The sequence below is a fragment of the Pelobates fuscus genome, chromosome 10 (assembly GCF_036172605.1).
Source record: "Pelobates fuscus isolate aPelFus1 chromosome 10, aPelFus1.pri, whole genome shotgun sequence".
Lineage (NCBI taxonomy): Eukaryota > Metazoa > Chordata > Amphibia > Anura > Pelobatidae > Pelobates > Pelobates fuscus.
Window position 1 is genome coordinate 9,851,889 of NC_086326.1, and position 16,684 is coordinate 9,868,572.

General features: G+C 44.2%; 1 protein-coding gene across 4 annotated transcripts in view; it reads left to right on the forward strand.

Moving 5' to 3' along the window:
- Positions 1-16,684, forward strand: part of CASP7 (caspase 7) — an 81,856-nt gene continuing 65,172 nt past the window's right edge. Inside the window, exons 1-3 of one of the 4 annotated variants that reach the window (XM_063435030.1) lie at positions 15-82; positions 2,758-2,884; positions 10,614-10,741. In XM_063435030.1, coding sequence (XP_063291100.1) covers positions 10,614-10,741 — 128 coding nt within the window. In that variant the 5' untranslated portion in view covers positions 15-82; positions 2,758-2,884. Of the gene's footprint in view, positions 83-2,270; positions 2,290-2,757; positions 2,885-10,613; positions 10,742-16,684 lie in introns of those variants that run through there. The other 3 variants (XM_063435031.1, XM_063435033.1, XM_063435032.1) reach the window with 3 other exon arrangements.

Sequence of the window (16,684 nt, forward strand, 5' to 3'; positions counted from 1 at the left end):
ACTTCCTTAAAGGGCGGGCGATCCCAAATGGAACTTTTCATTTAACATCTTCAGAGCCAGGAGACAGAGCTTCTTACACAGGGTAACATTGTATCTCGTTACAGAGCTCCACACACAGGGTAACATTGTATCTTATTACAGAGCTCCACTCACAGGGTAACATTGTATCTCGTTACAGAGCTCCACACACAGGGTAACATTGTATCTTATTACAGAGCTCCACTCACAGGGTAACATTGTATCTCGTTACAGAGCTCCACACACAGGGTAACATTGTATCTTATTACAGAGCTCCACACACAGGGTAACATTGTATCTCGTTACAGAGCTCCACACACAGGGTAACATTGTATCTTATTACAGAGCTCCACACACACAGGGTAACATTGTATCTTATTACAGAGCTCCACACACGGCAACATTGTATCTCGTTACAGAGCTCCACACACAGGGTAACATTGTATCTTATTACAGAGCTCCACATACAGGGTAACATTGCATCTTATTACAGAGCTCCACTCACACAGGGTAACATTGTATCTCGTTACAGAGCTCCACACACAGGGTAACATTGTATCTCGTTACAGAGCTCCACACACAGGGTAACATTGTATCTTATTACAGAGCTCCACACACAGGGTAACATTGTATCTTATTACAGAGCTCCACTCACAGGGTAACATTGCATCTTATTACAGAGCTCCACACACAGGGTAACATTGTATCTTATTACAGAGCTCCACACACAGGGTAACATTGTATCTCGTTACAGAGCTCCACACACACAGACAGGGTAACATTGTATCTCGTTACAGAGCTCCACAGACAGGGTAACATTGTGTCTCGTTACAGAGCTCCACACACAGGGTAACATTGTGTCTCGTTACAGAGCTCCACACACAGGGTAACATTGTACCTTATAACAGAGCTCCACACACAGGGTAACATTGTATCTCGTTACAGAGCTCCACACACAGGGTAACATTGTATCTCATTACAGAGCTCCACACACACAGGGTAACATTGTATCTCATTACAGAGCTCCACACACACAGGGTAACATTGTATCTCGTTACAGAGCTCCACACACACAGGGTAACATTGTATCTCGTTACAGAGCTCCACACACAGGGTAACATTGTATCTCGTTACAGAGCTCCACACACAGGGTAACATTGTATCTCGTAACAGAGCTCCACACACAGGGTAACATTGTGTCTCGTTACAGAGCTCCACACACAGGGTAACATTGTATCTTATTACAGAGCTCCACACACAGGGTAACATTGTATCTTATTACAGAGCTCCACACACAGGGTAACATTGTATCTTATTACAGATCTCCACACACAGGGTAACATTGTATCTCGTTACAGAGCTCCACAGACAGGGTAACATTGTATCTCGTTACAGAGCTCCACAGACAGGGTAACATTGTGTCTCGTTACAGAGCTCCACACACAGGGTAACATTGTGTCTCGTTACAGAGCTCCACACACAGGGTAACATTGTACCTTATAACAGAGCTCCACACACAGGGTAACATTGTATCTCATTACAGAGCTTCACACACACAGGGTAACATTGTATCTCATTACAGAGCTGCACACACAGGGTAACATTGTATCTCGTTACAGAGCTCCACACACAGGGTAACATTGTATCTCGTAACAGAGCTCCACACACAGGGTAACATTGTGTCTCGTTACAGAGCTCCATGCACAGGGTAACATTGTATCTCGTTACAGAGCTCCACGCACAGGGTAACATTGTATCTTATTACAGAGCTCCACGCACAGGGTAAATCATTGTATCTCGTTACAGAGCTCCACACACAGGGTACATCATTGAATCTCGTTACAGAGCTCCACACACAGGGTAAATCATTGTATCTCGTTACAGAGCTCCACACACGGTGACATTGTGTCTCGTTACAGAGCTCCACACACAGGGTAACATTGCATCTCGTTACAGAGCTCCACACACAGGGTAAATCATTGTATCTCGTTACAGAGCTCCACACACAGGGTAACATTGTATCTTATTACAGAGCTCCACACACAGGGTAACATTGTGTCTCGTTACAGAGCTCCACACACAGGGTAACATTGTGTCTCGTTACAGAGCTCCACACATAGGGTAACATTGTATCTCGTTACAGAGCTCCACACACAGGGTAAATCATTGTATCTCGTTACAGAGCTCCACACACAGGGTAACATTGTATCTTATTACAGAGCTCCACACACAGGGTAACATTGTATCTTATTACAGAGCTCCACACACAGGGTAACATTGTGTCTCGTTACAGAGCTCCACACACACAGGGTAACATTGTGTCTCGTTACAGAGCTCCACACACACAGGGTAACATTGTGTTTAGTTACAGAGCTCCACACGCAGGGTAACATTGTGTCTCGTTACAGAGCTCCACACACAAGGTAACATTGTGACTCCACTGGTTAACTCATTATATGCTGGTTAGTTCTAGAAATGTGTTTGACTGATCCTCCAGATGTAATTAAAGTGAACCTGTCATATATAATCCATTCTAATCCGATTGAATTCTTGCTATGTTTTAGTTAGCTATCAGATCATTTCATTTATGAATTCTGTGTTACAGGTCTCTCAAATCTTTTATTCCCGATTAGTCTGTGTGCTCGTTCTATGATTTTCTGCTGGATTTGAAAAAAGTACAATTCTCTCATTTCCTGAAACATGAGATTAGGGAAGTTAAATTTCCCCCCTATTTACTAGAGAGAAATGGAAAGTGAAAGCAAGTTTGTGCTGTGAGTGAAGGCTACCAACAGTCCGTGTGACCCTGAGATCGTTGTTTAACCCTGTGATCTCCAGCGCTGACACTACGCGCAGACTGGACAGCAGTGTAAGTCCCCTTAAAGACATATGAGGGAAATATTCTGCCATGAATCCCTTTTAGTTGTGTCCTTAAGGGGTTAATGTTAGGAATTTGCTAGAGTGCGGAGGGACTGGGGTGCTGGTGGGTGTAGTGAAAATGCAATGATTCCTCCTGCAGTATATGAATGCTATACACTGCACAGGAACTCTTCCCATTAGACTTGTGCACAAATCCCACTCAGCTGTGTTGAACAAATTAAATGTCTGTTAATCTATGTATGATTCGTTAGGCAGTCCTGAATGAATTGGTTTGTTAATCTGTGAACGATTGAAATGATTCGTTCGGCAGTCCTGAACGAATTGGTTTGTTAATCTGTGTACGATTGAAATGATTCGTTAGGCAGTCCTGAATTAATTGGTTTGTTAATCTGTGTATGATTGAAATTATTCGTTAGGCAGTCCTGAATTAGTTGGTTTGTTAATCTGTGAACGATTGAAATGATTCGTTAGGCAGTCCTGAATGAATTGGTTCTTTAATCTGTGTACGATTGAAATGATTCGTTGGGCAGTCCTGAATGAATTGGTCCAATAATCTGTGTACGATTGAAATGATTCGTTAGGCAGTCCTGAATTAATTGGTTTGTTAATCTGTGTACGATTGAAATGATTCGTTGGGCAGTCCTGAATGAATTGGTTTGGTAATCTGTGTACGATTTAAATGATTCGTTAGGCAGTCCTGAATTAATTGGTTTGATAATCTGTGTACGATTGAAATGATTCGTTAGGCAGTCCTGAGTTAATTGGTTTGTTAATCTGTGTACGATTGAAATTATTCGTTAGGCAGTCCTGAATTAATTGGTTCGATAATCTGTGTACGATTGAAATGATTCGTTAGGCAGTCCTGAATGAATTGGTTCAATAATCTGTGAACGATTGAAATGATTCGTTAGGCACAGTGGTGTATCTTGGTTTTGTGCTACTCACTAACAGACACACTCACTAACAGACACGCTCACTAACAGACACGCTCACTAGCAGACACGCTCACTAGCAGACACTCGCTCACTAGCAGACACTCGCTCACTAGCAGACACTCGCTCACTAGCAGACACTCGCTCACTAGCAGACACTAACGGGGCCACTCACACTAACGGGGCCACTCACACTAACGGGGCCACTCACACTAACGGGGCCACTCACACTAACGGGGCCACTCACACTAACGGGGCCACTCACACTAACGGGGCCACTCACACTAACGGGGCCACTCACACTAACGGACACACACTAACGGACACACACTAACGGAAACACACACACACTCACCCACATTAACACATTTTTTAAATTTATTTAAACACCCCCCCAGCCTCCTTACCTTTGGGAATGCTTTGGGGGGGTGTCTCTTCCTCCCTGGTGGTCCAGTGGCTGCTGGGCGAGCGGCACTGGCTGGCGGGCGGGCGGCTGGCGAGGGAGCACTTCCTCTGAGCTGTCTGCTCAGCTCCCTCGCGCGCCTCAGAGTGAGGCTGGGAGCCGGAATATGACGTCATATTCCGGCTCCCAGCCTCACTCTGCGGCGCGGAGCTGAGCAGACAGCTCAGAGGAAGTGCTCCCTCGCCAACCGCCCACCAGCGCCGCCCGACCGCCCAGCAGCCCAGCATGTTTGTTAGCCACAAGGCTAACAAGACATTTGCCTTGGGCATTTGGGGGCGGCTTTTTGTGCCGCCCCCTGGAAAATGCCGCCCAAGGCAAATGCCTTGTTTGCCTCAAGGCTAATACGCCCCTGGTTAGGCAGTCCTGAATTAATTGGTTTGTTAATCTGTGTATTTATTTATTTATTTATTATTGCCATTTATATAGCGCCAACAGATTCCGTAGCGCTTTACAATATTATGAGAGGGGGATTTAACTATAAATAGGACAATTACAAATAAACTTACAGGAACAATAGGTTGAAGAGGACCCTGCTCAAACGAGCTTACATTCTATAGGAGGTGGGGTGTAAAACACATTAGGACAGGAATTTACAATCAAATAAGGTGGGCTGCCCTTTAGGAGAGGGCAAGAGACAGGTATGTGAGGTAAGGGTTAGTCTTGGAGGCCATAAGCTTTCCTAAAGAGATGGGTTTTAAGGCACTTCTTAAAAGATGCAAGACTAGGGGAGAGTCTGATGGCGGTAGGCAGGCTATTCCATAGGAAGGGAGCCGCCCGTGAGAAGTCCTGCAAGCGCGAGTTGGCCGTTACGAGTGCGGACAACGGACAGGAGGTGGTCACGGGCAGAACGGAGAGACCGAGAAGGGACATACCTATGGATCTGTGAGGAGATATAAGAGGGGCTAGAGTTGTTCAGTGCTTTATAGGTGTGAGTTAGTACCTTGAATTGACTCCTATAGCATACAGGAAGCCAATGTAAGGACTGGCAGAGGGGTGAGGTGTGAGAGAAACGACTAGAGAGGAAAATCAATCTAGCAGCAGCATTCATTACGGACTGTAAAGGTGCAGTACGGCTATTGGGAAGACCAATCAGGAGAGGGTTACAATAATCCATGCGGGAAATTACTAGAGCATGGACAAGCTCCTTGGTAGTATCTGGTGCAAGAAAGGGGCGGATGCGGGCTATGTTTTTAAGGTGGAATCTACAGGATTTGGCAACATGCTGGATGTGAGGCTCAAAGGTGAGACCAGAGTCAAGTATGACGCCAAGACAGCGCGCTTGCAAGGATGAACTAATGTTGGTACCACATACTTGGAGGGAGAGCGAAAGATGAGGATCAGTATTAGGAGGAGGAAAGACAAGGAGCTCAGTTTTTGAGAGATTGAGTTTCAGAAAGCGGGAGGACATCCAGTCAGAGATGGAAGAAAGGCAAGCAGTGACACGTTGCAGGACGGCAGGGGAGAGGTCCGGGGAGGAGAGAGATAGCTGGGTGTCATCAGCGTACAGGTGGTAGTGAAATCCAAAAGAGGTAATACGTTTGCCAAGAGAGGCAGTATAAAGAGAAAATAGAAGGGGACCAAGGACAGAGCCTTGTGTACGATTGAAATGATTCGTTAGGCAATCCTGAATGGTTTGTTAGTCCATGGGTTGATGGCATTTGAATGATTCAATGCAGCTCAAAAAGAATTTGTGGACAAGCCTGCACCTTGTATATGACCTACCGCTCAGATGCAGAAAGGGTTGGCTCTTACAGCCTATATCCAGCTTAGAACCAGGTCTACTTGTTTCTTCATTTTACTGTTTCTAGTTTATAACTTCTCAAAGGAACACTCTGAGCACCATAACCACTACAACACGTACCTTGCCCCAATCTAAGTAGTCAAACTGTTTACTTACCTGGGGTCCACTGAACAGCATCCAGCTCCTCCACTGAGAGTCAGACACTCTCAGATCTTAGCCAAGTCCAGCAGGGAAGGTAAAGAAAGCTCCACTGAGACGCTTCTGGTCTCCATAGAAGCAATCTCCATGCCCATCAGTGAGATGTAAACTGTTAAAAGATGGGTGACAATGGGCTCCTCCTGTTGGCAACAATGGTACCCTTACCATGGGTGACCATTGGGCCCCTACCCTGACAATCTTAGGGCAATAATTGCCTTTTTGGTCTCCTGACAAGGGAAGTATGAACCCAGGATGGGAAGGGGACTCGATCCAGAATATGGGCTGGAATTGATGTTCATTGCATCACTAGTGACATGAGGTGCAATGTTCCACCATTTTGGTTTTCCAGCCAGTCAATCAAGCTACAGAGTTCTCTGGTGAAATTCCCAGCACTGATCTCCCTGTCACAGCACCATTATTAATAATTTCTCGCTTTTGTCCCGTTAGTGGGACTTCAGAGGAAATACTTCAATATTGCTATAGGATTCCCAAACTGGCATTCTAGATTGTAGATTGGGGACTGTTGGCTATATCATCTGTTTTTATAAATCCATAAGTGTTATGGACCCGTTATGCATTATAAACACCTTATCTTGTTGAAGTGGATACAGTGCTTAAAAATCACTTGGTCTTGTCTTATGGGTCTTGTAGCTGAGCTTCCGTACTTTGAGTTAGTACCTGTGTCAGGTCAGCTTCCTCTCTGCTACCATGAACTCTGGGGTGCTTTACACACAGTTCCTGAAGCTTGACTGGGGTCTCTCAGGACCTCTTCCACCAGACCAGGCTGTAGCATTCTCCTTCCAGGCAGGTATCATCTCCTCTGCCTTTTCCACACCTGTTCCTCTGCCAGGGTTGATATCAACACCTCTGCCTAAACTATACCTAGCTACAGCCTTTGCAATGGCACCTGTGACTCTCAGGCCTTGTTTTTTCTGAGCATGTTCCGGTGTAGCCAGCCAACAGGTTTGAACATTCTGTTCCTAGGGTCCCTAAATAAACCAGATAAGAAACACAGTTCCCAGTGGAAGTAACACATAATGATTTAGTTTCACTTAGGACTATCCCCTATCTGCATTATATTAAACCTATAGTGACATACTCAATCCAAGACTTATAATCAAACCATATGGAGAAACATTCAGTCACTTATAATAACACAATAAAATATTTATAAAGAGTTCGGGAAGACAATCACTAACAGGAAATAATTCCTCTGTCTGCAGAAACCATAATATGCAAATCACTAAGTCTTGCAATTCAGGTAGAGCACATAACAGTTGCAACCATCAGGTGGTGCTGCACAAACCTGTTGCAAGACCTTCACAACCAACAGGTGACACTATACAGGCTTGCAAGATTGTTAACAACCAACAGTTGGTGCTGAACAGGCTCCACTGCCAAACCCACCTAGTTGATAGAGAGCTAAATCAAGACAGTGCACAAAACATTTAACAAAAATAACCATAATACACACCCTGCACCTATAATGGGCACAGTGTGACTTAGACATAAGAGACATCTGGGAAACCACAAGAGGTGTCAGACATACACAATCCCACAGTTCCATAGCTCCCAACAGCAAACCCAGTTACACATATACCCAGCCCAAGGTGGAGCAACTCTGGGGAAGATGGAGGCCACCTCTTTGAATAATAGCTGCCAGAGAGAAGGGCAGAGTTCATATGGTCCCAACGATGGTGACTGCCGTCACACAGTGTCTAGTTACTAAACACAGGATTTTGAATGCATGTACAGAATTCTGTAAAAATTACCAAATTCCATCCGGATTGGCAATTCTCATATTTACAGATAGTTTTATCAAGCACTGGATGGAGCTTACTTACTTGCGGCTTAAGCACAGCACTTTGAAGGAATTGCTGGAAGATTGAGGAAGGATAGCAACCCACAAGTCAAAGGCTACCCTAATAGCTAAACTGATAGAGGGGGATAAAGCCAGTAGCGCATCCTCCAACTCGTCCTCCAAACAGCATGAGTTCCACAGAGAGATGAAGATGCGGCTGGCCTACTATGGCCACAACCCGTCAGCAGAGATGGTCCAGTGCGCCATGGCAGAGGTGAACACCTTCTTAGTGGCTTAGTGGACAGAGCCCAACAGATCCAGATGGCAGGGATGAAGCAGCTAGGGGGAGTTGCACCAGCATCCCCAGTATCCCTTCTGCAAAAGAAAATTGATTATATTACATTCAAGTCCTTTGTGGAGTTGGAAGGGGGATATTGATGCGTACCTGTAGGACTTTGAGAGGCAGTGAGCCCTCCATGACATCGACCTGGCAGACTGGGTCATCATTCTTGCTGGAAAGCATTCAGGGCATGCTGCCAAGGCTTGTCAAACTGTCCCTGATGCAGAGAGCGATGGAGCTCCTGTACTCCGACTGAGTACCTCTGCCCAGTCCGCTTTCTAGTTGTTGCAGGGGCCCTGGAACCCTTCAGCCCAAGTTGCTGAAGCTTGACTGGGGTTCTTCTGGAGCTTTTCCACCCAACCAGGCTGCAGCTCTCCTTTGAGGCAGTTATCGTCCCTTCTGCCTCATACACTGCAACCCTGCTTCCAGGCAGGTATGGTGCCCTCTGCCTCTTGCACTGCAGCTCTTCTTCCAGGCAGGTATCCACATCAGCCTGCAATGTAATAGCTCTTGTATTTAAAATTACACTTGCGGCTCTCAGGCCTAGCTCTCTTGCCTTATCCCAGGGCTAGAGGGATCCTGCAAACAGGTCTGAAGACTTTGTCACTGGGATACCTACAAATCCGCACAGGACACAAGTTCCAAAAGGAACTGACTTCCAAAACTTTATTTTTCCCGGGACTAGCCCATATAATTATTGCATAAAAATACAAACCGTCAAATCATAGCAGACAACATACAGCAACTTATAACCCAATAACATATTTGAAAAGGGGTGGGGAAGACCATAATTAACAGAAATCTAACCCCACTGTTTTGACCGGTTTCACCACCAGCTTCCCAAGCAGCGGCCCATTGCTATAAGGAGGAACCACTCCCCCCACCACTACTATCTTGGGCAGGACATGATGAATTATGGGAAGTAGACTTGATGGGGAAATGTTATGTACTGTTAATTACTCTATTGTATTCAAATGAACCTCTGTGGATATAAATACCTCTGCACAGCTGCAATAAAGTCAGTTCTTGTCCCCAGCACTGTGTCATCTAGTGTCTGTGCGGAGCTACAATCACTTATTTTTTTCTCCTGGAATAAGAAAACTACAATTAAGGTACTCCGCCTGAGCCCTGCTACAGGGTGTATCTAATAAACAGTGATTTTTTATTTTTTTTCCAATATGGGTAGTGAAGTGTTCCTTTAAAAGCAGTGGTATGCCCTCCTATATGGCACAATGGGCAACTGAAACAGGGGTAATATGGTCCGAAGCAGAATGGACCAATTCCCTTACAGCTCTAAAGGGACAGACTCAATGTCACTCACATGTAGAAGCACACAAAAAATTGATCTACCGCTGGTACTTAACACCTAGCAGATTACACAAAATATACCCCACAGTATCCAGTTACTGCTGGAGATGCAGGGGAACAGAAGGTCACATGACCCACATATGGTGGGGCTGTAAAGACCTACAACCACTGTGGTCCGCAGTAAATGATCTATTCCGAGCAGTGGACCCAGACCTACCTCGCTTAGAGATACAATCTGGTCTATTCTTGAAACTACCCAAGACCATACAGGCCACACACAGGCAACCATTCCTGCTCTCTATACTAGCGGCTAGGAACCAGATAGCTATGTACTGGAAACAGCCTACATGCCCACCCGTGTCACAACTACTAGATAAACTTAAGCAATATTACGTATATGAAAAAATGTCTTTTATCCGCCAAACACACTGCAATCTTCGACATAGCATGGAAACCAAGGCAAGACAAGGGGTTTATTGGATAACTGTAATCTGAGTTGAATGCAAATTAAATACGAACTACTATGTTACTATATGCTTGAATGTGTTAGACCTAGTTGATGTATAACGAGGAACAGATACGGTCGTGGAACAATTTTAAAACCTCCCCAACAGGAGCGCCAGCTGTGTTAGACTATTCAATAAGGATTGTATACTGCGACAACTGTTAACTGTTTTGGGCAGCCCATGTAATTTAGCATTTTGAGTTCATCTCCAATAATAGTGCTCTCTAACTTGAATGTTTTGAAAATTAGTCGACATTATTAGTTATGACAAGATCCAGACAAGCATCTCTTCTAGTTGGTGCACAGCAGACCCTCTTCCATAGCGGGGCTATCCATACATTACACTAGCTGTATGTCTTGGCCATTTAATAGCATTGCATTTGTATGTTTGTTTTATTTGTGTTGTGACCTGATTTCCCATGTTTCCTAGATGGCAGAGCCACAGGACGCTTTGGTGCCCGAATCCCCTGTAAAGGGAGATGAATTTGATGAGGGAGAAGTTGGAGATTCTGTGGACGCAAAACCAGACAGAAGTCAGAGGACATCAATATTTTCCTGGTTAGTACCTGTTAGAATCATGGCATTCTAAGCACCATAACCACTTCTCAGCTTCTATAATGTTTTGATAATAACCACTGAAATTGGCTGCAATGGTTATAGTGCCTACTCTCTCCAATTAAAGGGTTATCTCAACCCCCTTTTCATTATGTTTTTATCTCCAGTCAAATACTACTCAAAAGAGACTGATCTCACATGCTCGGCGTCCATGCGCACACTCTGAGACGTGGATGGAAGGGAATGTGGGGTGGAAAGGGTGGGGACAGATGGTGGAGACTGAAAAAATGAAGAAAAAAAAAAAAAATAATTGTGAATGTAGGGAGGGCTGGGAAGGAGCAGATATACGGGCTCCTTCCTACTGACATAACGTTTGCACAGAATTAACATTATTCAGTTCTGGGCTGCAAATGTCACATGTGCGGAGGTGCACCTGGATCCAGACACAACATTGCCAACATTTCTGTATGTGCAGGGATTAAATACTTTTAAAAGCAGAAATCGTCCTAGAGCTTGGAGTCACCCTTTAATGCACTGTCATCATCTCTCTCTCTCTCTCCTTGTCTCTTTCCTCTAACCTAATTATTCAGCCCCTACCCGAGCAGTGTTGTTCTATATAGATGTCATAGCATGTAGTGCAAATCTTTTCTATGAAACATGCAGTTTGTTTTTCTGAATAACTTATAGAAAATGGGTTTAATTGCTAATCCTGCTGTCATGTGCAATAATCTAAGTTGTCCAGTAGATGGCAGCCAAGTATAGGGTTTAATACATATTTCCCCTTACTGTACAGAATCTTAACTACAGAATATAAATTGAAAACCTGTTTGGAGTCATGTTTCCGTAATGCCCTCGGGGTTCAGGGAATATAAATAAAAAACCTGAATTTTTACTTTCTTTGTTCCTGTTAAAGACTTTCAATGAAATTGACCCTATTTAACAAACCTGGATCGAAGTATCCAGAAACTCCGGAATAAACAAATAGACTTATTGTCTGCTAATGTCAGCGGAACCAATTAAATAATTTGTAGCAAATTCATCTTCAACACAGCGTTACCGCATTTCATTTTGTGATTCTTCTCATTCTCCTACTCCACGGCCCATAACTCTCAGACAGGCAGATTATCAATAGGAGTTAGGGGACATCCTGAGTGGCGATCCACAGCATTCAGTGTCCACATTAGAGGGATACTCCACAGATCAAATCACTTTTTAAATCACTGTTTAGTAGATATACTCAATGATTTTATTTTTTTTTACATTTTATTATGTATTTTTTTCATTGTGGTTCATTATTTAATTAAGGTTATTTAAAAAAACGTTTATAAAAGCTGCAGATCTCTTGTCTGCAGCCTTTCCAAGCCCTCCCCCTCTAACCCCACCCAGAGATTCTGTGACTATCCAATCACAGACTTTCCAATGCAGCTCAATGAGACTTTTTCGCAAGGCAGGTGCTCTGCGCAATTGCTGCCTCTTGAGTATAGCTCCACTGAGCTAACCTAACCAGGAATATGTTTTTCCTTCATCAGGTTATGAGTTACAACCAGTGGGGGTGTTACTAGGCTGATTTTATAAAAGTGAAAATTTCTATTGAAATCTTCACACTTTATAAAATGAAAAAGAGAACACTCTTCACACACACAGCACTTCAGCAAGATTAACTGCTTTAGGGGTCTGAGGGACGTATGTGCACCCCCTGCTCTCACGTAACATTGACATGGGGTGCCAAACTTTCTCTGGGCATTACCAGCATACATCATTATGCCAGCGGCTGTCCTTTCCGTGTATCTGTAAGAATGATCTGCATTTAACACGCAATGTTTTTTGTTTTTTTAAATAACTAGTCCGTAACTGAGATTTTTACTTAAGATGTGGTTGAATTAACTCCCTGGTGTCCTGCTCTGTAAGGTCTTACATACCTGTTTTTTTAATATTCTCAGATTACCTTCCTGCTGGATTTCCCCAGCCTCGCTAGCTGCCCGCACTGAATGGTTACTTAGGTTATGTTGGCATAAGAAAGCACATTCAGGTGCTGGAAAAGAAAAGCAAATTACTAAAATAACTTCCTCTTGGTTCTTCAGCCAACCACTTACAAATTTAAGCAAATAAAGATAAAAAAGTAAAATTGCTGTACTATAATTATAAAACTAAATCTCAGTGGTGCAAAGTAAAAATGATATATTTTGGTTTATTTATCTGCGAGAAAATTAACTTCAAGAAATGCTACATGCTCTCCTTAACAGAAGTAAAATACTAAAGTATTTTTATAGAGCAAATTCTTCCAATATAATGAGATCCATCCAGAATCCTTAGAATAACCATTTTGGTGTATTTAATAATCAATGTTTATAGATATTCACAAACATTTACCTGGTTCTACAAATAAGTGTGTGACTGTTCTCTCGATGGGAAACACTTACTGCCAAACTGTGAATTTACCAAACATTTTCTGGCGTTGTGATGCCAGGTGATGATTTGCTGAGAGTGTGTGTGTGTGTGTGTGTGTACAGATGTGCGACCTATTAAACGCTGAACAAAGTCAATGAATAGTTAATATTGTGACGCGTGGAATTATAAACGATAATTCTGGGGCAAAATTGTAAAAGTGGAGCAGTCACCATTGATTAATATGGCTTATGGATATAGTTCATGATTTTAGTTTTTTCTAAGAAAGTCTATTTATCTGTCTTTGTTTTCATTGCCCTCATTTCTTGCATTTTTCCACTCTGCAATTGTTCATTTCAGACCAGTTTTTCCACTTGGTGTAAGTTAGTGCTCAGTAAGTATAGCTAAAGTCCAGCTCTCAATTGCTAGAAATGCTGTTTGTTTCCCGGAATCTATTTGAGCACTCTCCCCTCCAAAGAGTTTGAAGTTGTCATCTGAGGTTAGAGCTATCAGTGAATTTCCAATCACTGGGCACCATTTGGGAGATAGGTAATAGTTGTGGCTTGGTTAGGTGTGACAAGACCAATCTCGCCACTGTGCATTGGAGGAGCCTGGTTGCCCACCTGCTGCCTTTAGACTATGGCCCCATGTTGAAACGCTTGATTTTCCCCTGCAAAGACACAAAAGCCGGGTCATTCTGTGATGTAATTCCAGTAAAATACAAGTTTAGCAGGCTAAGATTGCCACAAGGCATATGTATGTATATGTGTTTGTAGTATCAGTTAGTTAATTACACGTAGCTAAGATACTGTTATCACTGTACTGACCAGGTGCAGGAATGTAAGAACTGGAATTACGCGTCCCTCTCCTTTGTATCAGATGAGCCACGTGGTTAGACCGGATGGATGAGTTTAGACTCTATTTATTAAATAGGTTAAGGGTATGTGTGGGTGTAGTTAATTGTGGGAGGAGCTACAGTGCTATATAAGGAATGTACTCTATGTATTCAGTACTCAGACTTTGCTGTATTTTGGTGACGCTAGTCCCTCTGAGTCCCGATCGGTGATCCAATAAAGAATCTCTTCCTTCCTGAAGAAACCTGTGTCCATCTCTCTGTGCTTGGCTTCCGTCAGTTTCTCCGGTATCATTTGGTGCGTTGGCCGGGAAGCTCATCGTTCAACGGTAGCTGAGAGGCAGAGGCGTGAGACGGTCTATCTTTGCCCACGTTCTCTACGGCTGCACCCCTGAACTTCTGCGTGGACCTCCCTTCGTCTCGGCGCCACTGGTCTGTTGTCCAGGAGATCATCGGCCTCTACGTGAGAAGTGCTGGGGTGTCCCCGTCGATGAGTGTGAACTCAGGTTCAGGAACGAGGAGGTAAGACAACTGCTGTTTTAGACGGCAGGACCCACTAGGGGTATACCGATTGTGCGGTAGGCCCAAAGGGGTTTTGAATCTGTGTATCTGCCCCCTCTGTCGGAGGGAAGGAGCGAAGGCGCACCGCTCGATCGAACGCTCTTTAGTCAGACCGTTTGATTTGGTTAGTCAGGCGGGGTCCTGGTGTAAATAGCCCTAGCCGGACACCGGTGTCTTGTCTAGACTAGCGTTCTAGGGTGTATATTACGTTCGCTAGGTCGGAGGGACCGGGAGACTAAGCGGCGCCTGTGTAAATTCGGTTCGCTAGTTCTCATCCTATCTGGGCTAAGTGGGAAGGCGTGTAAATTTGGAACCCACTAGACTTTTGATAGTGCGACTAAGAGGCGCCTGTGTAAATTCGGTTCTCTAGCTCGCTATATATGTGGTGATTGGGCAGTGTGGCTAACCAAAACGGGTGTATATAGTTTTAGGTAGTCCATTCAAGGTACTGGCCAATAGTTTAGTTGGGAATTGTAAATGTGTTAACGATTGTTTTAGTAAAGTGTATATCTTGTTAGATAGCGCGAGCTCAGCCGTCTAGCGAGAGTGTTAATAGTGTGTTGCTGTATTATAGTGCACGGTACCATAACCCTGTATATTTACTGACATTATATAATAAGTACTAATCATTGTCGTCCATTGCATGTTTAACACCATAACCACTAATAATTGTATTGTGACCTTAACTTGTGCTTTGACCTATGCTAACCGTACTGTAACCGCTATTTGTAAAAGACGATGTTACTGGGGTGTGTTATAGACGGGTAATTCGTATATAGAGAATTATAGCGTGGGTGACTGTATAGTTACGCCAAAGGGCATAATATTGATTATATAGTGACTGGTGTAACAGCTGTGTGTGTACGGGAATTCCCTGAGTGTTTATTGTTATTGTGTACGTTTCACTTGGTAACCGTACCACGTGGTGCTGTTGCCAGAGGAAACGGGTGTGACTGTTGAATAGTACGCGTGTATAGTATTCGTTGTCGACGACGTTCCATTGTTAAGTATGGGTGCGTCGCAGTCAACGATTCCGGATCCCTTAGGATGTATGGTTAAGAATTTTAAAAAGGGATTCAAAGTTTGTGATTTTGGGGTAAAGATGTCTCCTGTACGTTTGGTCACTTTGTGTACTAGGGAGTGGCCTACTTTGGTTGCGGCATGGCCGCCACGTGGCAGTTTGGATCCAACTCTGGTACAGCGCTTACACGTGGCTGTATCGGGTAGGCCTGAACTTTACGGCCAGTTTCCTTATATTGACTGTTGGAGACAGGCCGTAAATGACTCGCCAAAATGGCTCCAGACATGCCACGAGGAGCAGTGTCGCCTCATGGTAGCTAGGACTTGCTCGTCCACTAGGACTGGTGTTAGGCCCATTTTGGACACGCCCCCTGAGTCCGAGATCCCTTTGCCGCCCCCTTACTTTCCGTTAAGAAGAAGTGACGCAAACGCAGGAAGTCCTGCACCCCTCCCCTCATTACCCTCATCCACTTCCGCTTCCTCCTCCAGTACAGGATCCACCCCCCCTCGTACTAAATCTCCCCTTCCGGAACCAGAATCCACCCCCATTAGAAACGAATATCCTGATTTGGCGCCACTTCAGACTTCCGGTCAAGCTTCATCTAGCTCGGCTCGAAGTGTTTTATTTACGACCTTTTCCCAAAACCGACCTCCCACATCCCCATACCCTATCTCTCCCCGACCGGAACCCATGACTGACGCCTCTCTACGTAGCCCCATCCAAACCCGACAGTTGACTGGTGCCCAACAATTAAAGCACTATCAGATGCCTCTTCGTCTGAATCCCGGGTCAGCTTATATCGATGCCGCAGGTCAAATGGCACACGCTGACCCAGTCTTCGTATATGTCCCATTTACCACAACCGATCTTTTAAACTGGAAGACCCATAATTCCTCGTATACTGAGAAACCACAAGCTATGACTGATCTGTTCACCTCAATAGTACAGACGCATAATCCGACATGGGCTGATTGCCAGCAGTTACTAATGACTTTATTTAACAATGAGGAAAGGACAAGAATAAATCAAGCAGCCATTAAAGCATTAGAGGATAGAGCCCGTGCTTTGAACCAAGCCAATCCAGCAGCATGGGCCGCGACACACTATCCCAACACCGATCCCGATT